The following is a 27,684-nucleotide window of genomic DNA, read 5'->3' on the forward strand; positions in this document are numbered from 1 at the left end:
TGCTTTTCAGGACGCGTGCTATTGCATACGGTGAGGGAGGTTTGAGGAAGGAGTTGTCCTAAGACGACTCCTGGGAGCGTGGAGAGAGCTCACAGTGGAATGCAGAGGGTTGGCTGTCCTGGAATTTAATTTGGACTTGACACTTCAAAATGGCCCAGGTCCCTGATGGATGGTGGGAGTGAGAGGGTGGTGAGGAGAGAGGGTTGTATAAGAGAGGAGAGATGTACTCAGCAGGCTCTTCCAGAAGAAGTAGCTTGCTCAAATCTGTGTCTTGAACCAGTGGCAAAGTGGAAGGTGGCTCTCCTCTTTGTCTTCCCGCTCTCCTGCCTGCTGCTCCTCTGAGCTCACTTTGGCTGTGTGCGTGGAGTGGACCAGAGGCCAACAGCAGACCTGTCATCAGATGGTCAGCACCAACTCTGTCTGCCTGGGAAATGGTATCCAAGAGTTCCTGATTGCGGCCTGGTCACCTGCGTCACAGGGCTAGCCACTGGCCCCTTGAGTAACCCCTTCGGGATGGTCAGCTCTCGGCCCTTCCCCCGACTGTGGCAGCCTGCACTACCTTGCCAGGCAAGGCATTCTCTAAGTGGCTTTATTGGACTTCCACTGTAGGGGTCATAACCTCTTCTCCCGGCTTGCAGAGGCCCTCCGTGGTCCTAGTAGTCTGGGATTTCATGAGTAAGTGCATGTTCCCCATCTGTTTCCTCGCAGATGCGTACTTTTCATTCATCCCCCCTCCTGTTGTCCTAAAAGCCTTCATTGTCAATCAAGTTTTCACATATGAGGGTGGCCCTGGCCTCCTTCTCTAGTTCCTCCCTTTTCTGGCAATCTTTCCCAGCTCTGTAGCATGTTTCTTAGGTGCTTAAAAAATATTCAAAGAATAATGAAAATGTCCTTGTACCGTGGAGGCTGTCAGAGAAACGATAGTACCACATAGAGCGTGGAGCGTGCGGTGCGCCCCCTCTGCCCCGGGCTCCCACAGCGGTAGGGGGTTCGGGTTGGGGGGAGAGCAGTGAATTGCCTGTTCCCTGAGCTGGAAGGGACTTGGAGTTTGCCAAGCACCTTTTATGTCTATGTGCCTGTGGAAAGTCCCTTTGGAACATTTTTACTTGCAGGTAAGTCCCAAACTCTCAAACCACAGGGGCCACATCAGACACATAGTGTCTGTACCCCAACCTGGAAGGCAACCTGGCTGCTTCCACTGGCCGAACCGGACTCATGTCTCGGAGGTTCTTCTTTGAGGTATTGATGGGTGAGCTGCTGCTGTGAGTGGAGAGGACACTAGGCAGGACTTGGAAGTTATCTAGGGTGGTGTGGCTGAGAAGAGATACATAGCTGGTGTGCTCCAGGTGTGTAAGTAAGAACAGGTGGCTGATGGCGGAGCAGAGTAGTCCCAGCCTTGGCCAGAAAAGAGATATGGCATCCACCCTTCGAGCACACCAGGGTCAACACAACTGTAAGAACTGGTCTGGTGCAAGCTAACAGTTGCTTTTATCAAAGGCCCCAAGGAAGGGTTTGGCCTCCGATTGGGGTGGGGGTAAGGGTGGGGTGGAAGAGGAGTGGTAGATCTCTTGGTGTGTGGTGGTTTGCTCAGGTGGCGTCTTTTGGAGGACTCTCTTGGTGGTGGAAAGTTAGATTTTTATTTCTCAATGGGAATAAAATTATTTGTATGCATTGCCATGTGGACTAGATCATCCCTCCTAAAATTGTAAAGGAGGTTAAGACCTGCCCCCATCTACATTCTCCCCACCTCGTCACTATCCATTCAGTTTTCATCTGTCTGTCTGTCCATCCGACTTGCATATATAGTCACCTATCAGGTTCCAGCTACTCTGTGTTCCCAAGTGACTGCCCCGCCTCGCCAACCTCACATTGTTTCCTCTGTTCTCTCCCTCTTCCCTTTCTGTTACTCTTGGGAAAGGGGCTGATGACCTCATTTCTGCTGAGGTGTAACTAATAAATACCAGGAGGTATATGTTTTATTTCACAGAGCAATTACTCTGTTGTAAGTACTTTCTGAGTATTAACTCATTTTATTTCCATAGAAACTCTATGAAGCAGATACTATTATTATTCCCATTTTTCAGCTGAGTCAATTTTTTATTCTAGCTGAAGAAATGCAGTGTGGTGGTGTAATACCATAAGCCAGGAACTGTTTGTCATCACAGAACCAGCATCTATCTTCCCAAGTCTGGCTTTGCCAGTCAATGAAGATTAGGTAGTTGGAATGAACACTTACTCCTCCCTTTCAATATTTCATCTCAGCTAGGGCCATTTCCGCTGTTCTCTCCCCATACTCCCATCTCTGCAAAGATGGCATGAGATTGAGGAATTAGTGATCATTTATTCCAGCCTCCTTATTTACAGTGGGGTGACTGGGTTTCCAGAGAGGTGACAAGACCAGGCATGGTCATCTGGCCAAGTAGTGGCAATGAACAGATGAGGAACCAGGACTCCCAGCTCCTTGACCCATGTCTTCCACTATCCCATACCATTTTGTCAGCACCACCGTCTCCCACCTCACACTTCCTCAGTCTATTTAGCTAATGGATCTGTTGCCCCAGGAATAAGGATTTGCACAGGTGTCTTAAGTAATGTAGGTATGTGTCACTCATGGGGCTTTGTTTTCTCTTTCTCAGTTTATTGCCAGTAGCAGTCTTTGTTCTGTTTTCTTCAGCTTCTTCTTTTGGAGTTGTTGTCTATTTAAGATGGCTGCCTCCTCTCGTCCCCCCCACCCCCATTCCCCGTGTCTTCCTTTAATCTGCTTCTGCCACTGCCTGGGGCCATTGGGGCTCCTGTTGTGAGGCTTTAGCTCCTTCATGGATCCTTCTGCTTCCTGTTCACCCACTGTCCCCCAGCCCTGCCCTCTTACAGCTGGGGGTGGGGGGGGGGGGAGAAGAGGGTGAATCTTCATTTCCTCCCCTGGTTCTCTGCTGTCCACAGCATTGGGCAGCAGCTGTTTCCCCCTGGGCTGTTGTCTGAGAGAGGCCTTGATGTTGTCTTTCTTCCCAAGGCCTTTTGGCAAGGTAGAAATTATCTCTAGAACCCTTGGCTGCTGTTCAACTATACAGCTAATGGGGAAGGTCAACCACCTCCTTCTCTGACCTAGTGGGGGGCTCTTAGGCCACTCGACACCACATTTAAAAGTTACCCTGGACTCAGAAGGGGCCTCTGAATGCCCATTATAAAAAAGTTTTGAGGTCTCCTTCTATCACTTTCTTAGGTAGTGGAGAGGTTTCTGCTTAGAATAAGGTGACATTTGGTAATTGAACCAAACAGATGGCTAGGATACAGGCTTTGGAACTGAACTCCCAGGGGAATGGTGTGGAGGTGGGGCTAGCTGAAGGGTAACAAAATGGGGGCTCCCTGGACTCTCAAATACAAAACCTTTTCTGTGTTCTCAAAACATGAGTTGCCCTAGGTATTTACCTAAAAGAAATTAAACATACCTTCATACAAACACATACATAAATGTTCATTGTAGCATTGTTTTTAATAGTCAAGAAGTGGTGACAACCCAAATGTCCATCAGTAGGTGAATGGATAAATTGTAGTATAGCCATACAATGGAATACTCAGTATAAGAATGAAATAGTAATACATTTCAAAAACATGGAGTCTCTGCATCATTCTGCTCAGTGAAAGAAATTAAACACAAAAGGTGACATGTTGGGGCGCCTGGCTGGCTCAGCCAGTAGAGCGTGCAACTCTTGATCTCAGGATCCTGAGTTCACGCCCCACATTGGGCATGGAGCCTACTTACAAAAAAAAAAAAGAAAAAAAAGTGGCATATGGTTTGATTCCATCTATATGAAATTATAGAAAAATTAAAACTATACTGACAAAAAATAGATCAATGATTAAAAGGGCTGAGAGAATTAGGGGAGAGGATTGACTGCAAAGAGGGTCATGAGGAAACTTCAGAGTGATGGAAGTGTTCTCTCTCTTGATTTTGGTGGAGGTGAGACAGCTGTATACAATGGGCAGAATTCATTTAACTGTACACTAAAAATGAGTGACTTTTATTGTATGTAAATTATGCCTCAATAAAGACAAAAAGTAAAAACCAACCACTTGAGTTGGACCAGCATGGAAGGCTGTCTGTCTCTCTCTAAGCCTTTAACTGCTTGTGTCTTCTCAAGACTCCAGCCATCTCTGAGTGAGGCACCAAAGTACATTTCCTAGAACTCAGAATGTTCTTTGGATTCTGAGATTTCATGGAAGTTGGGAGCGACTGGGAGGGAGACAGAGGCAGGCTGAGATGGTGTCATCCACCACGAGCAGAGCATGTGTACCTGTGTGAGAAATGCGTGAGCACTTGTGAGTCTGTCAGGGAAGGGGAAGTAAAAGGGAGGGTTTTTGTTGCATAGAATTCCATTGGGTTTTAATAACTAAAAAGGGGAGAGGGCGCCTGAGTCGGTCTTATTCATTGACAATATCTTCTCCTTGGGTGGAGATCCCAACTGTGTAATTGGGGAATTCCTGTAAAGTGAGAGTTTTTATTTGTTTTTAATTTTCATCGTTCTCTCCAAATTTGTCTCTCATGCAGTTTCCAAGGTAGTCAGCATAAATGCGATACCCGAACTTTACACATTCATTGGCAGACTTGTATAGAGTGTGTTTCCTGACCCCAGCTTGGTGCTAAGGCTGCGTAGACTTCGGTCCTTAACACGGAATACCTCTGTGCATGCATAGTGTTGGGTCCCACCTGGCCACGTGGCCTGACTCTGGGTCTTGGCTGTCAGGGTGGAGGGGGGATGCCCAGGGCACTTTGATCTGAACAGTCTGCCCAGCCTGGAGAATTACAGGCCACATTTCAAATAATAGTTACATTAGCTGCTACCTTAGTTTTTGCTAGGCCTCCCCTTTACCACACCCAGTAGCTAGAGGGGGCCAAGAATGTCCATGTTTGCTGCTCTCTGGCATCAAAATGAAGTCCTTTTTTAGTGGTGCTGGATTTAAAATCATATTAAAGCTGTGTTTTTGGAACTTAGCTTTTTGCGTGCAGGACGTGCTCCTGCTGAGCGTACTTCTTTGCAGATGACCATGGTTAAAACACAGCTCGAGAGCGGGGCGCCCGGCTGGCTCAGTCGGTAGAGCATGTAGCTTGGTCTCAGGGTCATAAGTTTGAGTCCCATGTTGGGGGTGGAGTTTACTTTAAAAACAAAACAAAACAAAACCACCCCACGGCCAGAATGTTGCACAACCTTCAGGTTGGTTTTCACATTGAAAAAGTGTTCTTTTTTGCTACCTCTGCCAGCCAGACTCAGTTGGCCTGGTCGGCACACGTACTTCACTTCTGCTCTTCTGCAGGGTGTGGGGTGGCTGTTTAAAGAGGGTAGATGTTAATGCTAATCTTTGTGTAGCATAACATGTTACTGCCGCTTGCCTTTTTTATCTGGAAGTTCAAGCAGATATCAGAAGGGAACTGTTTGTGGGTACAGAGATGGTTAAAATTACCATTATGCGCAGAAATGATATTTGGAAAAAATAACTTCCCTTTTAGAAAGTAAATCAGTTATTTAAACATTATTTATTGAATTCCTAGGATATATGTTTATCATATATCACATGCTGTGCCGGGTACTTGGAAATAAAATTAAAATAAGTAGAGGACAGGGTCTCTGCACTTAAGAAGTGCTTTGAGAAGACATGGAATTTAGTAGAGGCATGGAGAGCTAACCAGCGATGTAAGGACTGGGTAGGAGTCCAAGGTGGTGCAGGCAGTGAGGCTGGAGAAGGAAGAGATTGATTCTTATGCTAAGGTGGCTAGCAGACCTTTAGCTGGGCCTTGAAACATGGGCGGGATTCCAGGAAGTCAGAGAGGAAGAAGAAAAGCCAGAAAGGAAATGAGAATGGAAGGGATTTTGCACTTGAACAGAGTATTTTCAGTGGTGCAGAGAGGAAGCTAAGCCTAGAATAGAAGTGTGAGGCTGGATTATGGAGCTCTGAATGGTGGCTTAAGGAGCTAGACCATATCCTGTTGACTGTGGGAGGCTGTCAAATCGTTCTGAGCAGAGGATGAAGGCTGCGTTCTAGGAGACGTAAATGGAGGATTCTGCCCAGGGGTGGGGTGGGCAGGTTGTTGGAATTCTCTCTATAATGTCCCTCATGCTGAGTTCTCCTTTGTCCACATATATGTCCTGGAGGACAGAGCTGGTCCACGGCAGGGTTTCCTTTCACAAGCAGGTGGAACCAAACATTGTAGGATACTAGCAAATGGGTCTGATCTCAGTGTATAGAATCATTTAGGTCTTGGAAAGTTTTCATTTCACCCACATTATGGATGGAGAGTTGACAGGAATGGAGTTTGGAAGCAAAAGCCCATCAGCTTCCACACTGTTCTCTTGTCCCTCTCCTCCAGACCATCCATGTTGAGGAATTGTTCAGGGCATGGAAGTTTTCCATGATGGCCTTTATCATTCGCATGTGAGGAAACAAGGTAGGCACCAAAATCCCTAGCTTCTGAACTCTCTTTAATAACGTCTTCCTACTCTGGGCATCAGTAAGCTTGCCTGAATTTAAAGAACTTTTTTGGATGGGGTAAGAGGAAAGTTGACAAAAGGGGTGGTAGATAGGCATTTGGAAAGCAAAGAAGATCTGTGGGCTCAGGAGATTAGCCAGGGAAGCACAGAAAGTCAAACAAAGCAGAGACCCTAGTGAGCCCAGAATATTCGGGAGGAGAACTCACCTCTGTTCGGATTTGAAATGATCAGAACGTCTCTTCAGCCACCTTCATGGTACTTCTTCCTGCAGGCAGAGTTTTTTTTTTTTTTTTTTTTTTTTTTTGCGACAAATGTTAGTCAAACAAGCATTTTTTGTTTGTGATTGGTCACTTGGCGTGCAGCATGGCTCCTTGTCGTGGACAATGAGGAAGCCATTTTAATGGCAGACAGGGCAACTGTGTGTTCACTGCAAAGGAATAACAGCTTTTAGGGGAACTGGTGGCTTTGGGGAAAAACTCACAGTGGCAGAAATTAATTGGAAAGTAGGGTAGAACTGACTTCCAAAGGCTGGTATTATGTGGATTTCGATGTGCTGTAGGCAAAACGACATAAAGGAAATGGAATGAGAAATAGCGTAAGTGACTGGCAAGGACGCTATTGGCTGGTAGACTAGTGTTGACCGCTCCCCCAATGTGAATTTAGTGAGGTGTTTCCGCTTTATCTTCCCCAAACTCTCTAAAGCCACAGTGTTATTGGGGTCTGAGACATCCTTCAGAAACTTCATGGCCACCTATTGTTTTATAACCAACAGCAATTTTTTCTTCTTTCTTTGAAGATAAATTCATTTTGGGTGGTAGTGACTTCAGGCTGTTTTTGAATCTTTGGCCATTTGTTTGAAATTTTTTCTTTTTTATTTTCACATCAACCAAAGCTAGAAGTTTTACCAAATCCTCTTGCAGTATAATCGGTGTTTCCTTTCACCGGGGGGAGCAAACTATTTACAGCTCTAACAGCGTTTACAGTGAATTGTATAAGTGATACTGACTTCTGTGTCAGCAAAAAATGAAACAAAAACTGATCATAGATGACATTACCTAAATGACAGTACCTACGTGTGTCCTTTCTTTCACATTTGCTGTAATCCTGTTACAGCATTGTCCTATTACCCCAAGTACTGTCATCTTTAAATGCTGTCAAATCGTAACTGGATTGCCAAGGACAGAGGAGAGGAATCAGAGAGAGCACAGTGGCATTCCCCAACACACTGCAGAGACGGCTCTTTCCCACCCCATAGGCTGAATTCTTGGGGAAATTGCTCAGTTAAAATGATGACTCAGGTGTCTTTTACAAGCTTTGACGAAATAGCCAGATTCGCTCGTCATGTTCCTGGAAGGAAAGAAAGAAACATTCTCTTTTAACAGCTAATGAGACACACTCTTCCAGGATAATGTTCATGTTTCTGCATAATGAGAACTCTTTATAAGTAATATTATTGTGTTTTCAAAACCAGGTCAAAAGTAAGAGCAAAGAGAGGGCTCTATCTAAGAATTTAAAATCCAGTTGTTTATCATAATGTTTTCCCAGACTTGGTGAGGAGACTCTTTCAGAGATGGGAAACTGAGTCATAAGACATTTAGACGCAGATGTTACGGGACAGCTGGAGTTGGGAACATTCATATTTTGGGTTTGTTCCACATGTCCATGTTCTTCCTTATATATTCAGACCAGATTAGTATCCAGATTTTGCTTAAAATGTTCATAACTTTCCAGTCTTCACCTTTCTGCAGCTTCTGTAGGTAGACTAGTTGATAGCGAGATGTCTGCATTAAAATTAAGCCTCTTGCTTTTTGCACTCCATTGCTCATAAATAAGGGAGTGAGAAATGGTTACCCAAGCACCCTTATTCAGCCTAGCTTGGCTGCCAGAGAAGAGGGCTAAATTTAAGGGGGACCAGCTAACACTTCTTTCTCATGCCTCTTTGGCTTTTTTTTGCTTTTTATTTTTTTGCTTTGGATTTGATAACAGTATAACTTAGTCCTTCCTTGATCTCATTCTGTATTCGTTTTTTAATATATAATGTTGATGAGTGTGTTCTATTATTTATAGCTCTCCAGAAGGTTCCCAAGGGAAGATAATCTCCATTTGAGGAGATGATTTCCCAGTCTCCGTACAGATGATGCAACAGTAACTGGCCACTGCCTGGCCTCCCTCCGGAGTTTTTCCCTTGCGCTCTCAGTGTGTGGCATGTGGGCCGCAGACACCCCAAAGCCGGACTGCAGGTGCAGCCTGGGATGTGCTGACATTAATGCGAAAGGACTGGCTAATTGACTTGCAAAATATAGGTTAGGGAGTTTTATGGGATATCAAATTATCTTACTCTTTCTCTGATTAAAGACAAAATATTATATTAAGTAGATCATTACATGGGTAAAAGGTTAGACCTTCACACACTTGGAGGTGTAGCGCCGACGTTGCCCCTGCTGTCGGGAGGTAGAGGCCCGGCGGCAAATAGCGGACGGGGGCCCGGAGGCTCCTTGTTCACAGAAACGTCGACCGTCTGAATAGAGAAGTTCGATTCATAGTGGGGGTGTTGGCCCTGGCTTTGAGTGTCCTGAGTCTTTTTGATTCTGATAGACTAGAATCTCGAAATGAAATATTAACTTGTTCTGATTCCATTGCTGTTAGCAGGGAAAAGGGCGAATACGTGAAAGGGGGGAGTGAACAGTGGCCTGAGCAGCACCGGGGTTTCAGAGACGGGGTCACTCCCAGTCCGCCTGTGCGGGGCACTCGCGGGGCAGGGAGTGGAAACATCCTGTCAAGGGGTGCGGTCGTTCTATGACTACCAGCGGCTTGGCTGTCACCGCATGATGCCTTGGCCAACCGTCTAATGGTATCAGGTTGTTTCTGGAAGAAATTTCAGTCCTAATCCCGATGCTGAGGTGGAGCTCCCGTGTGTCTGATCCCCATCTGCCGGCTAACCCAGCACGCTGCCCGCTTCTGTGCGCTACTGATTTCAAAGCCTGAGGACCTCAGGCCACCACAGGGCTTGTGGTTTGTAGAAAGGGGCAGTTTCAAAGCTTTCCCAGGCCAGATGTGTTGTAGACGCGTAGGTCTTTAGAAGGTATTTCTTAAAATGTGTGTGTGTGTGTGTAGAGGAAGCAGAGGCTTCTTGAATTTCTCACCTCAGTACCTGACTACATATATGTGCATGAGGTAGGCCATCAGTGTCTGCCACCCTCTTCCATGTGTGAGAAGAAGCCATGGTTGCCAAAGGGGAGGTGGGCAGCGTGGGCCGGTAGAGCTGTGCTTGGTGTCTTGATTTGATGTGTGGGGGAGAGAGCAGATCACAAGACATTCTCTGGAAATGAGCCAAGGTCCACCTGCAGAGCAATGACCCTGAAAGCCCCCGTGCCAGCCTCCCCAGGATGTCTTGACCTTCAGCAGCCTTTTTGTCAAATCCACTTCAGAATGGAGAACAGTTTGCCTCTGTCCCGTCCCGTTGACCTGCTGACAGACAGGAGTGTTAGGAACTTTGAATAGATATGGAAATAGAGCCCTAAAAATACTAAACAGACCTTGTATGTTGCCGGGGGTGGGGGGTGGGGGTGGGGAGCAGAAGGTTGGAGAAAGTAGAGGAAACGCTAAAATGTGCAGCCTCATTCCCTAGCCTTCCTGTTGAAAATGGGGATCGGAAGTAGCAATAGCTATTTCCAAGAGAAGACAAAGCCATCTGTTGGGCGAGGGAGTTCGTCTGGAAGGCCTGGAATTGCTGTGCGACCTTAGGGAAACACTTGCCTTCTCTGGGTTGAGCTCAGCCCGTGGCTCACAAGGGGCGGTGCTGGTATTTATAGACCATGTTTGAGAGTCCCGAGTGGAAGGCAACTTCACTTCTCAGCTCAGAATAGCAAGCGTTGTTTCTTATTTCTAGGTTGCTGGGACAGCTTCCTAGGAGTCTCATAGTCGGCAGCTTGGTGACGTTGGATGAAGGGTTCATCTTTTCAAATGAGTTGATTGGTTTTTGCCACTTTCCACGTTACTTTCTGGGTCTAGGTTTTTCCTTATTTTTTCCTCACAGGCAGTATCTAACTGAATAGGGAATCTAGCCTGGCTCACATGATCCTGCTTTGTCCGTTGGCTTTAAAGGCACTGAGGGTTTTCCTGGGACTGGTGTCTGGAAGCCGATGGCCAGACCGACAGCAGCAGGATGTGGGTGGAGGCATGGGCCCCTTTGGGGTTAGCGGCCCACTGTGGCTGTTGAGGATGCTGTCCTTGGGAATCTTGCTGGGGTCGCCTTGCTCCACCCTGCCGGGTCGCTGTGACTTTAGCTAATTCTGGGGTTGTGTGAATTCGTCGGTCTAGCCTATGGCATCCCACCCCATCCCGTCCCATTGCATTTCAGAAGCCAGCAACTTGCAAGGCCAGGCTCCCGTTACCCTCGGCTGCCTGCGTTTGTTTGCAGGACGTCAAGGAAGAAATGGGTCTTCTTAGGGAATTGGGCCCAGTATCAAACTTGGAGTCAACGTGGGAACTATGGCAGCAAGGGATAGCTTGTTTATCCAGGGCTGTCCCTTGTTCTTGGTGGGGGTGTGCAAATAGTTTTTATATTGCCTATTTTGACTTAAATACTGGTCTCTTTGATGAAATAAACACAAATTTACATACGCATGCTCAGGGAGGCATCACCCATCCTCTTGTCCACTCTGGCACTTACCCGAAGTGAGAAGCCTATAATTTTGAGGTCTTTCGTTGGAATGGTGATCAAGGCAGAAAAGCTCAGCCCCATATGCATTTTTGCTTGAGTTATTAACCTTTCCTTCCTTCTTCCTCTTTTTTCCCTCCCCCTCCAAGGTCCCCCTTCCCTTAAGAAAAAACGTGTGAGCCAGGCTGGAAGTAGAGACTTGACCTCCACCTCACCAGGTGCAGCTGCTGACCAGCACTAAAAAATAGGAAATTTTTTTTTAAAAGAAGGTTGGGGAGGGGGGAGTTTCTGTTCCACAATCACTGCTGTTTCAATAAAAAGCAACCTGGTTTATCTGTAAAACCTACTTCCCTTTCTGTGAATATGACCGTTTTCAATAGCAGAGGACCCTGATGTGTGTGTGTGTGTGTGTGTGTGTGTGTGTATGTGTGTGGTGGGGGCAAAGGGATGGGAGGTGACAGAAGGGAGATGCTAGCGAGAGGATAGAAGGAAAAGAGACGAGAGGTGGAAAAGAAAGGAAAGGGGGAAGAGAGAAGGCAAAGAGGCAGGTGGGAAAGAAGACTGAAATTCGAGCTATTTTTAGCTGAATGTGAATGCAGATTTCATCAGGCTTGTTGGCTGTGGGGAAACACTGTGTGGGGACAGTCACCTTGCATGTAACTTCCTGCACAGCGGCCATAGTGACTAAATTTTCTGACACTGTCAGAGTTTGGACAACCCTGCCGGCTCCTGGAAGGGCAGCCCAGCAACTGTCACAGGCAAAGCATCCAAAGCGTGAGCTGTCGATAGTGACCTGCATTTGCAGAAAATCTGAGGGCTTTCTAATTAACAGGGGAGCTCTAAATTAGAGGAAAGCTGTTCGACAAGCCCCCTCAGATGCGGTAAGTGTCACGGCGCAGATAATCATTACATCTAACAAGCTTCTGATTTTTAACAGAAGCTATGAGGTGAGCTTGCTTATAATGGTTCAGTTTCAAGGGGGGAAAAAAGCCACCCTCCCTCCCCGAAAAGGAAGAAAGAAAGAAGGAAGGGAAGAAGGAAAGAAAGGAGGGAGGGAAATGAAATTCTCACGCGAGCGCTTTGGGGAAATGCTCAGATCCCATCCCTGAATTCTTGCCTTTGTTGCCAGCCGAAGCATTCAGATACATCTTCTGTTTTAGATTTTCCTTACTGTAATCTGTGTCTGCTAATAGGCCAGCTCGTTCATTTGATGTTTCCGGGAGACAGGCAGCTTCTGTGAGTTATTTCTGACCATCGCGTGTTCCGCAGGGTCTGAATTGTTGAAAGCAGTGCCCCAAACTGTAACAACTTGAACATTACAATCAAACACATGATAATAGATGACAATTGATTAGGGTTCTCCCTTGAACAGAGAAACAGACTAGGGGCTGATGGAGACCGCAGCTGTACCTGGGGACTTGTCTGAGATCACTTGGGCTTCATCTGAGCTCCGGCCTCCTGACCCTGTCCGGTGCTCTTTGCACGGGGCAGGGGGATTTGAATCCCAGTCTGAAGCTTTCATTTAAAACAGCTTCCAGAGGCCTGAGTGCCGTGGATCATTTGCGTGCCTTCCTTTGGAGGCGCTCCCCTTGCAAGACCACTTCTCTACCAGGGGATATACATTAGAGGAGGAGAGGGCCGTCAACCTTGATGGCTGGCCGTGGTGGCTGAGGACGTGCCGCATGTGGGGTAGAAGTTCTTTGGCATGTGTGGATTCCCCCAGACTACCCACGCCATCCTTGCAATTATTCATGGGAAATAAAATAATATAAATCACGCTGCCTGATCCTTCTCAAACAGCTTACAGAGTAATCACAGGCTGAAGTGCAGGTTTTCTTGCCGTGTCTTTATCAGTAAATCAGATTTTGAGCATTTATCAGCAAAAGTTAGATTTAAACATCATTCCTGTAATGTTTGAAAGAAAGATTTGTTTCAGTGGGGACTCTGCCAATCAGTGATCTTCCAGCTTGACTCTGCTATCAATTATTGCTGCAATTATTTGTCTAGCTGGATATTTAAAATGTCATCAGAAAGAGATGATTACATATTCCAGAAAGCAAGGCACTGTATAATCAGATGAACTGAATCCAGTTAAATGTAGTGTGGTACCAACCTGTCCTTCAAAGTACGATTGTTGAGCTACCACCAAAGCAGCAGCCTTCTGCCCGGTTTTCAGGAAGCTGATCTTAACCTTGGGATGCAGTGCACAGCCGGGGTCGGGTGATACTCAATTATGGGAAACTTTCCAAGTCTGAAAATGGAATTGCTCCTTCAGATACATGAGAAGTGCATTTTAGTTATCTCATTCAATTCATCTGCAAATCTATAAATAAGAAGTCCCTCTATTCTTCTTGCTTCCTGTGGATTTAAATGCCAAATCCTGATTTGTGGCAAAGTTGTCACATGCCCCTTTTCCCACTCTCTCTGCCTGGTGCCCAGGATCTAAGCAGTGGCAGTAGAAATTACAACTGTTTGGAAGCCAAGAAAAAGCTCCATTTCTCACTTTTCTCCAATTCCGGATATTCTCGGCCCTGCTCCATCTATCAGCCTTCTCCCCACACACCTCCTCCACTACACACCCTCCTTCTGTCCGCTCCACGAACAGGAAACAAATACAGCTTCAAATTTATTTATTTATTTATTTATTTTTTATGGAGGAAAGAGACCACAACCTGAACAAACAACAAAAAACTCCAACCGAACTAAACTCTGTAGACAGAATGGTCCCAAATGTTCCAAATGTATAGAAATTTCCCCTTAATAGGCTGACCCCATTTCTGGGCATCGGGAGTGCCCCTGATGAGTAGGATTTTCAGTCTGAAAATGACAGCCAAGCCCTCAGCTGGGAAACGTCAGTCCCTCCCCATTCTCACAACTGACTAGAGGTTGCGGGGACAGTCTCTGTATCTTGGTGGGTTTCGTGAGGTAGAGAACATGGTGGGCTGCCTGGGAGCGTTCTTCTCAGTTCACCTGCTACACAGTGTCCTGAGCTTTTACGACTCCACAATACTTTGGTGGTCAAAAGGCTCTCCCACCCTAATATAAAATGTACTGGGGGTCTGTTAAGAAATTAATCTCAGGGTACCTGGGTCGCTCAGTCATTGAGTGTCCCACTCTTAATCTTGGTTCAGGTCTTGATCTCACAGTTGTGAGTTTGAGCCCCGTATTGAGTGCCGTGCTGGGTGTGGAGCCTACTTGGAAGGAAGGAAGGAGGGAAAGAAGGAAGGAAGGATGGAAGGGAGGGAGGGAGGAATCTTATCTGTGGAAAAAAAAATACTTTTTAAAACATTGGAGCCTTGGGTTGTGTGCATTTGTGGGAGACAGAAAGATGGAGGGGGTAGAACATCCAAAAAAAAAAAACAACAAAACTCCAAAAAACCAAAAAACTTTAAAAAGTCACAACCCATTGAAACAGAAAAGAAACACTGTCCCTGCTACAATCAGTGTTGGCCAGGAGCTGGCAGTGGACAGCCCTGTCTCCTTTGTCCCCTCTCCTCCCTCACTGGCTGTGCTCCAGGACCCTGGCCTTGCCTGGGCTTCCCTGCCAGGCCCTGCAGCATATAACTTGCAGTCCCAGCCCAAGGTGACCCAGGTCAGCTGACCACACAGCCCTTTTGTGGGGGGACAGATATTGCTTTGACCCTTGAAAGCGGGTTATCTGCTTGTGGTGGGTGAGCTGTAGCGTATCAAAGCCACAGAACAAAGGTGTGAAGGGCCTGGTTTAGCTCTCGAGTGATGGAGAGGAGGCCCTGGGTTCTGAACGTCTGCACTGTTCTTGGGATTCCTGCTCTATTTTCGTTTTAAGGGTGTACATTTCTCTCTTCGTGCCCTCTAGCGTGTTTCAAGCAGAGGTGGCGGCCTGGGCCCGTGGGTGGGCAGGGAATCTATGGGGCTGTCTCCAAAGCCCATGGCCATGGTGTCACACACCGCGGCCCTTGCCAGGCCTTGGGCTGGGGAGCCCAGGGCCTCACGGGGCATGGCAGGGTTTTGCATTCTTTCTTTCCCAGGCCTCCACGGGGCTGCGCCAGGATATGGTGCAACTCATGGGTGATGCGGCATGGGCGGCTGCCGGTGTTCTCCTGCATGTGAGGCGGGGAGGCCGCTGAGACCGGCCCGCCAGCCTTTTCTGCACCTTCCATGGCTAGCTGCCTTAGCCTGATTTTTAAGCCCTTTTAGTGGAGGAAAACCATGGGTTCTAAATAGAATTATTTGAACTGAAGAACTTCACACTGTTCTTTCTCTTGGGGCAGAAAGATAGGGGTGTAGGTGGGGGATGAGAATAGAGGAAAGTGTGGGAGATTACCAAAAAAAAAAAAAAATTGAGAGAGGGAAAGGAAAGGGACCCAGATTAGGTAATTGGGGCCAGTTCATCAGAAGACTTAAAAAAATTTGACATCTATTGTAACTCTTCTAACTGTGTAATTATACGGTGTTTGGAAGGTGAATTATTAACCTGATTGTCCATAACAACCATTGAGTAAATATGCAATTACAGATTGGCAAAATTGTACAGTGAACCGATGGGCCAGCAGCCACTTTCAGGGGGCTGTAATCATCTCCTGGGTCAAGGCTGACCCGGAGGTTCCTTGGTTAGTGAATCATTTACTGGAGAGACTTCAATGACCTCAGGAAGGGAAGGTTCCTCTGGTCACTGCTGGCTCCATGGTAAGTTCCTTCCAGCCAGCTTGTTGAGAATAAAGCGTTCTCTAACATGAACAGAAAAGTCCGCTGAGCAGCGCTCAAGTTCTGAGTGTTTATTGGGAGGCTTTTCTCTGCCCAGAATGGTGTTGGGCCATGAGAGGTGGACAATACAGTCTTGGTTCTCAGAAGCCTGAGAGTTTAGTGGAGAAATGGGTGCTGGTGGATGCACGATGATCACAGGGGCCGCTGGACCCAGGAGAAATGGCAGTGCAGAGCTGAAGACGAGGAATGGCATAGCCATTGTCGTCCCCTCCATTGTCTAACCAGGGCCCTTTGTGAGCGTCCGTGCCCCCTGCCCTAGGTGCAGGGGGGCGGTCATCTCAGTGGGGCCTCCTCCCGGGGAAGTCCACAGCCCTCTCACACTGAGGAGCCAGCCTGTGTCAGCCAAGAGCCACAGGCCATAAATGCAAAGTATGGTTGAACAAAAGCAGCTTTTGAGTGAGAAAGCTGAGTGGAGTTGTCCCAACCTGTCAACTTCAGATTTCTTTCCTCCTCCCCATAAATCAAAAAACGGTTGGTGGAAGGGAGGGACAGAAGCGTTTCATTTTCAGATTTTGTAAGAAAATAAAATCAAATCAAAAGAACCTGTCCCACGCTGATACCTTACATGCCAAGTTTGAGCCCGAGGCAAATTTTTGTGGCCATGTAATAAGCCTCTTTAAAATGGTGACAGACCCTTGACTCTTTGCCTTGAATTACACTGATAAAAGACATTTTATTGCGTTAGAGCTGGGGCAGGAGTACAGGACGGTTCTTGCCTGGTCGGCCTCTTTGAAACCGCGTCAGCCCTGCTGTCCACACTCCCCACCACCTGACAGGGTTTGAGCACCATGGCGGCAGAGATCTGTGGGCCGGTGACAGAGGGGGCTTTCTGTCCAGCAGTGGGAAGTTGAGGCTCTGGAAGTAAAAGGATTTTAGCCTGAGGGGCTTGTTAGGGAGAGTGGAGTGTCTCCCTTCTTAGTAGACATAAGAGATCTTGACACTGGTGGCTCTAGGTCAGTCTCACCTTTGGGACCGCCCGGAAATAGAGCACAGCTGGGAAAGCGAACCCTCTCAGACCTCACTTCCCAGGCGGTCTTAGAGAGATTCCAAAGACAAAACGATTCCGGGGTCTCCCCTGTAGTGTAGGGTCCCTTTATGCCCCCTTGATCCCTGTGGCATAGGGATAAGGGGATTGTGGCCCCTTTGTCCAGGGAGGCCAGGTCTCCACCGGCTAAGCCCCGAAGTGAACCTGTTCACTGTGTAGAAAGGAGTTGAGATGGTGCATTGTTGGTTTGACGAGTTTGGAGGTGTCTGATAACTTTGGGTGTTACCCTTGCTGAATCAACAGAATTAGCAAACCCCAGAACAGCCAGCAACACGCACCCTGTTGCTGGATTGGGAACTCTTGAATGAGTGCAGATGAAACATGTGGCCATCTCTTTTTTATTCAGGAAATTTGTTCCAGGTCGGTTATGGGTATAAATGAAGGATTAGAAATTGCCAGGAAAATAACTAGGAAGCCAAGAAAATAGGCCTCAGATAAATAGGCTATGTCCATCTCTCCTTTGTTCTGTGGGATTCTGTCAGGTAGGTTAGGGCTGAGGCCAGAGCTTGGCTGCTCTGTGCCCAGAAGGAGGGAAGGTGCTGAGGGACTGAGGAAGACGGTAGCAGAAGTTGGAGGAGCTTGTGGGCGGGCAGAGGCCTGTTTCTGAAAGAAGGACTAGCTGCCTTGGGATGAGGCCTGGCCTCACAGGACCAGAACCCTCCGTGATTCAATCTCACCTCAGGCAAGAGGGCAGCCTAGTTTTGTTCCTGAAGAAATGTCAGAGCCTGACCTGCTAGACCATTTTTTTCTCTTTTTAGTTTGTAGAGCTTTGAAGCCTTAAATTAGTTCTCAGAATTTCCGAGCACTTCTGTATTAAGCATAGGACATAATAGGTCTTAATTCTGGAGAATGGCCAATTCTTGTTCTAAGAATCTCTTGGCCAAGATTGTCACCGAGCATTTGGCCTGTAGCGTCTGCCTTCCCCCTGCGTCAGACACACACACACACACACATCACTTTATAGTCCCAGGAAGGCAAGTGATTGCCTGTAAATGGCATTAAGACTTGTGTCTAGACAGCACACTCTGCCTTGGCTCACCTTGAGGGCTCCTGAGGTGAATGCTGGTGAGGGGCAAAGCTTGGTCCCCAGGAAGGTGGGCTGGGCTCTGAGCTCCAGCCCTGCCTTCATGACCCGCAGCAGGACGCTTCTGACATCTTCTGTTTCCTCTCTGGGGAGGTGAGGATAACACCTTCCCTCATCCCACAGAATTACTGTAGGGCCAGAATGCGAGGTGGATGCTTTGGGAGGAAGAGAAACCAACCCACAGAGGCCAACACATCCTTCCTTAAGAAGGGCCAGGCTGGGAGGCCTGACACAGCCTTCCTGGGGCTGCCTATTCTTTGGGGCCCCTTTCCCTTGAATGGTTGCACAGATCAGTCCTGGAAGATAACATCAGAAGATTCTCCAGCTCTCTAGATCAACAATGCCTCTGCCCTCCCTTGTCTCTGCAGCAGCACCACACTGTCCCACCCTGCTATCGTCCTCCTCCACAGCACCCAAGAACACCTGAAAACATCAAGGATCTCCTTCTAAGTGCCAAGCTTAGTTTTCTTAAGCTTGTTCTGTTATTTTCTTGAGACTGATGAAAATGGTGGCATGGAGGCATAAATTACATTTGCTGTGAATTGACACAGATAAAAAGGCTCGGGGTGGCCTCTTCAGAGTAATTTGGGAGTTGCATGCTCTGCCAGCTTTAACAGACAAGTCCTCTGCTCTGGGTGGTGTTATCAGAATTAAATGTTTGCGGAGCAAATGGTCAGTCTCATTGGATCCATCTTTCTGGCCCAAATGCCTTTCCCTCCCATCAGTGCAAAATGTTCATTCCATCCTCCTCAGGCATCTAATACTTAAGTCAGGAGAAACTCAAGTGTGGTTTTCAAGGCTTTCCAGGTGTCTGGGACCATGATTTTCCATCCTTTTCTGCATTTCTCCTGTGGGCAGGGGGCATGAGTGGTATCTGTGAATGTATTTGTGGGAAGCTGGACAGTTTGGGTGACAGAAAGGAATTCAGGGCAGCTCTTTGGATCACTGCCCTCTTCTCACCACAAAGGTATTGCTTTGAGCCCCACCTTAAGGAAGCCCAATACCCACAAAATCTCATCAATGGCAACTGATAAATTAGAGGGTGATTTTTCACATTACAGAAAGATGGTTAACTTTTCAAAAGGTTTCGCCACAGGGTTCCTTTAAATAGTGAGCTCCCCCACTGAATTTAAAGTGTTTGTTTACAGATCATTAACTACTTGACAGAGAGGTTGGGGAGGGGGTGGAGGAAGAAGCACTTAAAAGGTAAAATGTTAGAAGCCCTGCCAATTTTCGATGGGCCTGGAAGGGTGATGAAACATCTCTGAAATTATGTCGGTTAGCAAATGTGATTCCGTTTACAGAAACTCACTTTACACATGGCTTTCCAGGAAACCTTCATGTTGGTTGAGGGCAGGGACCACAGGACCCTGGGGCCTTGCCGCCCTGGTTTGAGGTAGCTGGGAGAGGACTCTGGCTTTCCTTACAGTCCTGTGTGTGCCCTCACGAGCTGTGGGTGCCAGGCTCTGGCATGAGGCCGAGCTTTGCCACTGGACGTCTGGCGCGGACAGCTGAGACCTTTTCCCTTGACATTTAGCCTGAGTTTGTGGAAAGTTTTTTCCTGGTTCTCTTTGACCTTCAGTCTCTTTGGCTCTGGACCCATGTAAGTTTCCTCCTTGAAGCTCAGACAGGTGAGCTTGGCAAGATTGTGCCCCAGGAAGCCGAAATCCACCACTAGGCCTACTTTCTGAGCCTAAGAATTAGGCTGGCAGCTGGACCCAGCCCACACTGGCCCGTAGGTTCCTCCTAGTCCCTGCGCGGGCACCAGGGGCTCAGGCCCATCCTGGCCAGCATTCAAGATGGCCCACAGCAGGTCTCTTCATTGCATCCCAAACTCCTGTCCTAGATCTGGTTTCAAAGAGACTCTGACTGGCCTGTAAAACAGGAGGGAGAAGCCATCCATCGGATCCACTCTTCTCTTTTTAAGGACAAGAAAACTTAGGGTCAGAAAGGGGAAGGGATTTATTCAAGGTCATGGACAGCTGGTGAGTGGCAGAGTTGGGACTGAAGACTCTGGGTCCCTGACTTTGTGCCAGCAGTCTCTCCAGAGGAGTGAGTCCCCGACATCCTAAAGGAAGAAGAGAATCTGGAGAGTGAGGGTCAGTGCGGTTCATGGGCCTGGGTGTCTTTAAAAGTAGTTCTTATATTTTCCCAAGTAACCTGAAGAAGACCTCAGGGAGAAGCAAATCTTCATGTGCACTCATGCAAACACACACACACACACACACGCACGCACACGCACGCACATATGCCCCACCCCGGACAAACAACATCCTCAAATAAGGACTCAAAACGGGGGTGAAGGTAGTACCCCCTCCTTCCTCGTGGCTTTGAAGAGAAGAAAGGGGGGAAATTTGGAGGGAAGGTCAAGTCGATGATTGAAGAGACAGAGCAGGGTAGGAAAATCTCCACATTTCTTGCACAGTCATTTGTTGAAAATGTGTCAGCAAGTACAAGCCTGTCTTAAACTGGCAATGATACATCTGAAATAGATTATTTAAGCCAGGGAGGCAATATTGCAAAGAAGAACGTGGCTATCAACACTTGTTTGTCTGACTCAGAGGAATAAAAGTGAATTCTGCCTCAGCGGACCACCCACCATTCATCAGGGGAGAAAAATGGCGGTGAGGGGGGCGGACAAAACAGGACAGATGAACTTTCATGAAGAGATTCATAAGCGTCTGCGTGGCTGTGTCCCTTATTTTAAGAAAATGTGATATTTGGAAGTATGAACTTGTCAAAGCTGAAGACTTCGCAGAAGTCCTCGGAGGGTTTATATAGATGAACAGGTCCTCTGTTGTCAACTGAATGGATCGGTGTACAATATTTTGATTTAAATGTGGCTACCTGTTGGGCCCCATTTGCTCTGTGCACACCTTGGCCTTTGCTCCTATGAACATCTGTACCTGCTTTTGTTTTTGTCTAGAAAGTCCTTCCTCTTGGCTCTCCAGGTGCAGTTCATAAGTTACCTCTTCCTGAAAGCCGCTCTCTTCCCTTTCAAGTAGAAGTAATTTCTCGTCCTTTGAATTTTCATAGCAGTTTATCTGTGGCTCTCTCATGACAGACTTTCTTCATGGGAGTAGAGCGATTTCTGTCCAGGCCTTATCTTCTCTTCTAGCTGAAGGCTGCTGTGGGGAAGTCTGTGTCTGGGTTTTCTTTGTGTTACCCACAGATGCTGGCCCATTGCTTTGGGCCTCACAGGCCCTCAGTAAACAGTTGTTGAATGAATGCATGAAAGAATGAATGAATGGAATTAACCTGGGCGACACGTTTTGCATAGTGAGATGCACAGTTAAACAAAGCGAAGAAAACTGTCCTAAGACAATTTGTCTTTATATAGGTGCCCTTCCAGTCTCCTTGATAAGCTCCACCATTCTAAGGCAGAAGCTTAAAGTGTAATAAAAATTTATCTAATTCACAATCAAGTGAAAATACTTTGGGCCCAGAGCCAAAGAATATTATTGGAGTACACTTTTTTCAACACCCTAAATTTAACCAGCTGGAATTCTTTTTTTAAGGACCATCCTATTCAACCTTTTGAAATGAAGGATTTGCCTTTTAGTGGGAAATCTGCATTTCAACACAAAGATGGAGCACAATGTCTTTAGTTTAGTTATTCTTCAGAAAAGTAAGCTCTTTTTTTTTCTTTTTTGAATGATATGCTTTGCTTATGTTAAAGGCACAGACTGCAAAAAAATTTGTTTAGGCCGGACAGATAGGTAGCTTGCATTTTTTGCATTTTTATAGATAAAGGGGCATGAAAGGTGTCATCTCTCCTCCCCTCATTGGGTGAATTCCTAGGATAAGAACTCGAAAGGTGAAGTTAGTTTTTAGATAGTCAAGGCAATGATAAGAGGATAGAATTGGTCAAAAAAGAAGAGTTTTTAAATGAATAATTGATGAAATGGAAGTCACCGATGAAGTATCAGAGAATGTAGAGATCACGAGCAAGTTTCAGCAAAGAAATTCTAGAATTCTCGCTTGCTTTCATTTGTACAGGATACACTTTTTAAAGAACATCACAATTTGATAAAACCTTAGCTAGTAAAAAAAGCAATGATGGAAAAAATGCGCATGTAATGCTCATTTCTAGAACAAAAGGGAATGCAATTTTGACAATATCAGAAGGTTAATTAAGAAGTCTGTTAGCAATGATAAACCTGGCACATCTTCAGTTTAGATTGACATGACTCAAGACATAGGCATAGCTAATGTTTGCTCTATAATATTGTGACAAGTCACAGAATCTGAGAGAGAGGAGCTGGTATCTGTTGTAAACGAGGGTCAAGAGCTAGAAAGACATTTAGTGGATTCGCTTTCCGGTTAAAGAAGCCTCTGTCCCAGACTAGCTGCGTGGTGGTTTTTTTGATTTGGATCCACGAATATTGATAGAACTGGAATTGGTTCATTCAGGAAACTGTACAAACTTTCAGGATGCAATTTAAGTGTAGTCTGTAAGGTGGCTATTGGGTGGGGGAAGAGGGGATTTGAGAATTTCGGAGCTGGAACAGAGGGTCAGGGTCCTTTACTTTGGCCTATCGCCTAATATAGAGATTCCCTCCCCATCATGGTGGGTTGTCACTCATTCTTTTCTTGAAGACCCAGAGTCAATGGGAGGTTACGGCTTCCCAGGGTAACCCATTCCACTTGGGGATAACCCTACTCCTTTTGTACCCTACCTAGTTGGAAAAACAGGGAAGTTTTCTAAAAACATATGTTCAAGGGGCACCTGGGTGGCTCAGTTGTTTAAGCGACTGCCTTTGGCTCAGGTCATGGTCCCGGGGTCCTGGCATCGAGCCCTCCCACCCGCCTGCCGGGCTCTCTTCTGAGCGGGGAGCCTGCTTCTCCCTCTGCTTGCCGCTCCACCTGCTTGTGCTCTCTCTGTCTCTCTTTCTGTCAAATAAATAAACAAAATCTTTTTGAAAAAGTATGTTCAAGAAAGGAAATATATATGCATGCATATACATTGTAGTAAACATCAGACATCTATACGTCCGTGTAGTCTTCTCGAGAGGCCTGGGGATTTAATACCTGATAAAAGTCAGGCACCCAGAACAGCCATCAGGTGTGTTAGAAATGATGCTTTGTGCTTCGCTGTTTCGGTACATTTGGGGATCAGCAGTATTACTCGTCGATGAGTAGACTGTAATGTGGCTGCGTTACATACGCAGTGATTAATTTCAGAAACAAACAGCATGTCAGTAATAAAGGAGTCTTTGAGATGTTCTTGAGGAAACCTAAAACTTGATTTAAGGCAACCTTAAATTCCAGGGACATCCCACAGGGCTCGTAGAGCTCTGCATCAAAAGTTGGTACCCACTGTATACAGACATGTAAAGTGACCAAAGTAAAACATTAAATCAAAACCATTCCCAATTGATTGCAGATTTTTAATAAGACCTGAAAAATAAAGATTCATTATTTTTTATTCAGTTGTAAGGAAACATTGCAACTTAATAATGCGTAAGGTGTTTCCAAGGCCCTAAGTGGAAGTGCTGGGTCTCGAGAGACCTTTATGAACCAGCGCAGGTTGAAACACCTTTCACCACAGGAGTACGGGCGTTTGAAGAGCCTGATCCAGAAGAGGGCAACGCATCCCATTTGTGAGTCCGGACAGGGAAACAGAGTCCAGTTCTCCCTCCGTCCGTGCAGTGCGCCACAGCTGCTCTCTCAAACATTGCAGCTTTTATGGAAGTGGTGAGGACACCAGCTGTCTGGCGTAAACTGGTTTGGATGTTGTCTTGTGCAAAGAGCATTCCCTGCTTGATGGAAAGCATGGGTCTGTTCTCTGCCCTGTCAACGAGGAAGGGTGCCACCTGGGACTCCATGTGAAGGGATTCTTAGGTATGTCCCAAGCTTGCTCTGTTTCTGAGTGTTCTCAAGGAGGTGTGTCCCCGACAGGAGGGACGACAATCTCGTAGCCATTCTGGCTCTCTGCCAGAGGAGGATGCTTCCAGCTTCCATGGCTCCCCTTGCCCTAAGAAGCGGTATTAAACTAGAACTGTGCCTACATGTCACCCGGAGGAGTTGTTAAACGCAGATGGCTGCACGGCCCCCACCGCCAGCTTTTTATTGAGGAAGTCTGAGGTGGGCCTGAGAATTCGCATTTCCAGCAGGCTTCCAGGTGATGCCGATGCTCGGCCTGGGTCTGCACTTTGAAAACCAATGGCCAAAGAGTACCGCCAAGGAAACAAAAGAGAGCTTAGCCAGACTGCCCACTTTCCAGCCCACTGCTCCCTGGGGGAAATGAAGAGCAAAGGCGCTCAACCAGGGGCGGCTCAGGCCGGTGGAGCTGCTCCTTGAGTGTGATGCTTAGACGCAGTCGTTGAGAGACTTTGCCCAAAACATGCTGAAATAATTGAAATCATCATAGCAAAAAGTTAAGCCCTAGGGAGGCTATGAACAATTTAGCATTTCCAGTTCCTGTGAGAACGTCGACCAAGGGGAATGTGTTCAGTGGGAGAGGCTGCAGAACCAGCTGGGGTTCCCCATTGCCTTTGCTTTGACAATCTTCCTGGAGGAAGAGAAATGCAAGGGTGGGTCTCTCAGAAAGACAGTGGCAGTAGCTTGTTAAGCTGCTGGGACAGTTTGTCTCTCTTCGGCGGGCTAATTCTGCAGGGGAAGCAGAGGTAGAGGGTGAAAGTGGTGAGATCTGGGGCGGGGCAGGTGGGGAGTGGGGGGTGGGTAGCTGAGAGGTTCAAGAAGCAGATTAGGTGTTGTTTTCCAAGTTTGAAGCCAAGTCAGTTTATTTGGACCCTTTGAAATCAGGCCCATTCAACACGTCTGGGTTGGACTCTCTCCCAAGGGGTTGTTACAAGTTGTTTCTCTTAAAGGGTCAGGAAAAAGGGAGCCCTCCTCACTGGCACTTCCTGGGCAGGAACCTGGGGAAGAGATAGATGGATATCCCAGAAAAGAGCACTGGACAGGAAGGCAGGAGACTAATTCTGATCTTCACTTTAACCATTTCAGCATAGCTGTAGGCCAGCCACTTAATTTCTCAAGGCCTCAGTTTCCCCCATCTGTAAAATGAAGGCATAGACTTGAGGATCTCAAAGGTTTTTTTTACAATTTAAAAGCCAAAAGCTGGGTCGTGGTGCCAGATACCCAGATAGTCTCCTTGATGAGCCCTCGCTTTGCCACGCGGCCTGGCCCTGTGGAAAAGGGGACCAGGCTGTTGCCCCCGGAAGCTCGGCTTGCTCAGGGCCGACAAGTTTGTAGACAGGTTTGCCAACTGAAGGTAAACGTGAGTGGTCAGGCCCGGATTAGGCTAAGAGCCCTCCCATTTCTTGCTGGAGCCCCTATCAAGGCACCTCATGGCTCTTCTCAGAGGAAGTGGCAGAGAGTTTGAAATCAGACTGTCCCCATGCAGGGGTCCAGGTCCCTTGCTGCATTTCTGCAAGGGTCACAGAGCCACCTCAGTTGTGTGGGTCTCCTAAGGAAAGGATTTCCATCTTGGTCACAAGACAAACTTAGGAAATGGCTAAGGCAGGACCAAGTGCAAAAGTGGGTTCTCAGACTTCTCGTTGAAAAACACAATGACCAAATCTGTAGTTAATTTTACCCTCTACTCTCAATACCCTGTTTATAATATTTTTTTTTTTTAAAGATTTTATTTATTTGACAGAGATAGAGACAGCCAGCGAGAGAGGGAACACAAGCAGGGGGAGTGGGAGAGGAAGAAGCAGGCTCATAGCGGAGGAGCCTGATATGGGGCTCGATCCCAGAACGCCGGGATCACGCCCTGAGCCGAAGGCAGACGCTTAACCGCTGTGCCACCCAGGTGCCCCCCCTGTTTATAATATAAACAGTCAAATGAAGACATACTTTTTTTTTTTTTTAAGTCCAGTCTTTGCACTTTTCGTGGGTTCATTTTGTGGTATTTATTTTGTTTGGGGTTAGAGCAGAGGATATGCCTCTCAAGATGGTCTCCGAGACCAGCCCCCCTTTGCAGGCCTGATAACAACAGAGTATAAGATCTTCCACGAGCGCCACGCCATTGTTACCCACCAGGCTCCCCATGAAAGGGAGCCTTGTGCTGACTGCCCTGGCTGTTCTTGGCAGCGTGAATCTCTATAAGGAGAACAGGATGTATTTTACACTTGAGACCTGCTATCCTAGAGTATAACAACAACACTTTTAAGTGCTCTTAATATTAAGCTAATGGAAAACATACTCTGTTTACTCACCATCAAAGTCTGTTTTTCTTCTCTCCCTCCTCCCCCAATCATCACAACCTCCCAGCTTCTAGAACACACTGAGTATCTCCTGCTCCATCGATCCTACGCTCTGTCTCAAGGTTGACCTCTCCATGCTTGGTTGGCTCAAGGTGGACTTGGAAAAACTAGGAACTTACCACATAAACCATATAATCCCCAGGTCGCACAAACCAAATATTTCCTTTCTCACAAAAGTCTCAGTGCTAGAAATGCTTGATTTACTGCTAGATTTATGTTTATTAGTGTGAGAAGCCGTTTCTCCTCACCAGAGAGCAACCAAGTGCAGTAGAATGGAGAAGCTGGGCCACTTTTTCTGGGTGCCGCTGCTACTGGAGTGCTCGTTCTCTCCTTGTCACGTAATAGTAGGATTCCTCACCCTCAAGATGTGGACTTGGCCAAACTTATTTGAACCCCAGAAGTCTAATCTTTATTCTGCACTGCTTTGTGTTGTAAGAAGCCATATCTATGTGGGGTATTTCATTGATCTGATTCTAGAGTGTGGCCCAACCAAGTCCGGAATGCCCTGTCATAGTGCCCAGTTTGAAGGTGCTGTCGTAAGTACAGCTTGGGAAGAGGGAGCAGTGGGACAGGGAAGGCAGAGTGAGCCTCTATTCTAGAAGAAATGATTCACAGATCCACTCATTTCCTACCTACATATTGTTTTTTGCTTGGGCTTGTCTTGTAAAGTAAATGTATGCATGTCAACCAGCCTTGCAGATAAATCCCCTCCATTTTGCCAGTCTACCCCCTAAAATTACCAATTTTCCCCTTGCTGTGTATACATCTCTTATTATAAGACAATAAACAATAACAAAGAAGCAAATGAACCAAAGACCATTCCCCCAACTAAAACAAACCCCTTCACTTTTATCGAAAAAGACCGAAATCAAAAACAAAACAAAATTGTGGAAATAACTTCATCGCTGTTTTCTCGATCTAGGCCTTGGGCCTGTTAACTATCTGCAAGGCTGTTGTAATGATGTTAATCTATTTTAATGGAATTGAAATGTGATATCCTGTGGTTTACGATGCACATTGTTTATAGCTTTAGTGCTTGATTTTGGGTTTCTTTCACAGATAAACTTCTGCACTGGAGGGGCCTGTCCTCCCCTCGTTCTGCACATGGAGCTCTGATCCCCACGCCCGGGATGAGTGCAGAATATGCCCCGCAGGGTATTTGTAAGTTGAGCATTATTTCTTCTACAAATGTCCATGTGTATGAAGATGAGAGTTTCTGGAAATTACCCTTACTTTTTAAGTACTGAAAGTAGTTACTTCCAAAATAGATTGGCATCCTCATCGGCATTATTCCATTACTCATTTGGCACCCTCTCCCCCACTCCACTCGACCCCCTCCTCTCACTGAAGACGTGGAGCTGACAGCAGCTCATCCCCGGGGGTAGGGGGGGTCTCCTCCCCAGGGTCTCATCTGGTTCCGTGGCTGGTGACCATAT

At 46.8% G+C, this 27,684-nt stretch overlaps 1 protein-coding gene across 4 annotated transcripts in view; it reads left to right on the forward strand.

The window, feature by feature from the left end:
- BCL11A (BAF chromatin remodeling complex subunit BCL11A) overlaps positions 1–27,684 on the forward strand; it is a 102,628-nt gene that overhangs the window by 59,653 nt on the left and 15,291 nt on the right. For 3 of the 4 annotated variants that reach the window (XM_040623450.1, XM_040623451.1, XM_040623448.1), the window contains exon 3: positions 27,308–27,409. The exons of the other annotated variant lie outside the window; for it this stretch is intronic. In XM_040623450.1, the coding sequence (XP_040479384.1) occupies positions 27,308–27,409 (102 nt within the window). The remainder of the gene's footprint in view (positions 1–27,307; positions 27,410–27,684) is intronic. 4 annotated transcript variants of the gene reach the window in all.

This window comes from Ursus maritimus, unplaced genomic scaffold, assembly GCF_017311325.1.
Source record: "Ursus maritimus isolate PB19 unplaced genomic scaffold, ASM1731132v1 scaffold_6, whole genome shotgun sequence".
Lineage (NCBI taxonomy): Eukaryota > Metazoa > Chordata > Mammalia > Carnivora > Ursidae > Ursus > Ursus maritimus.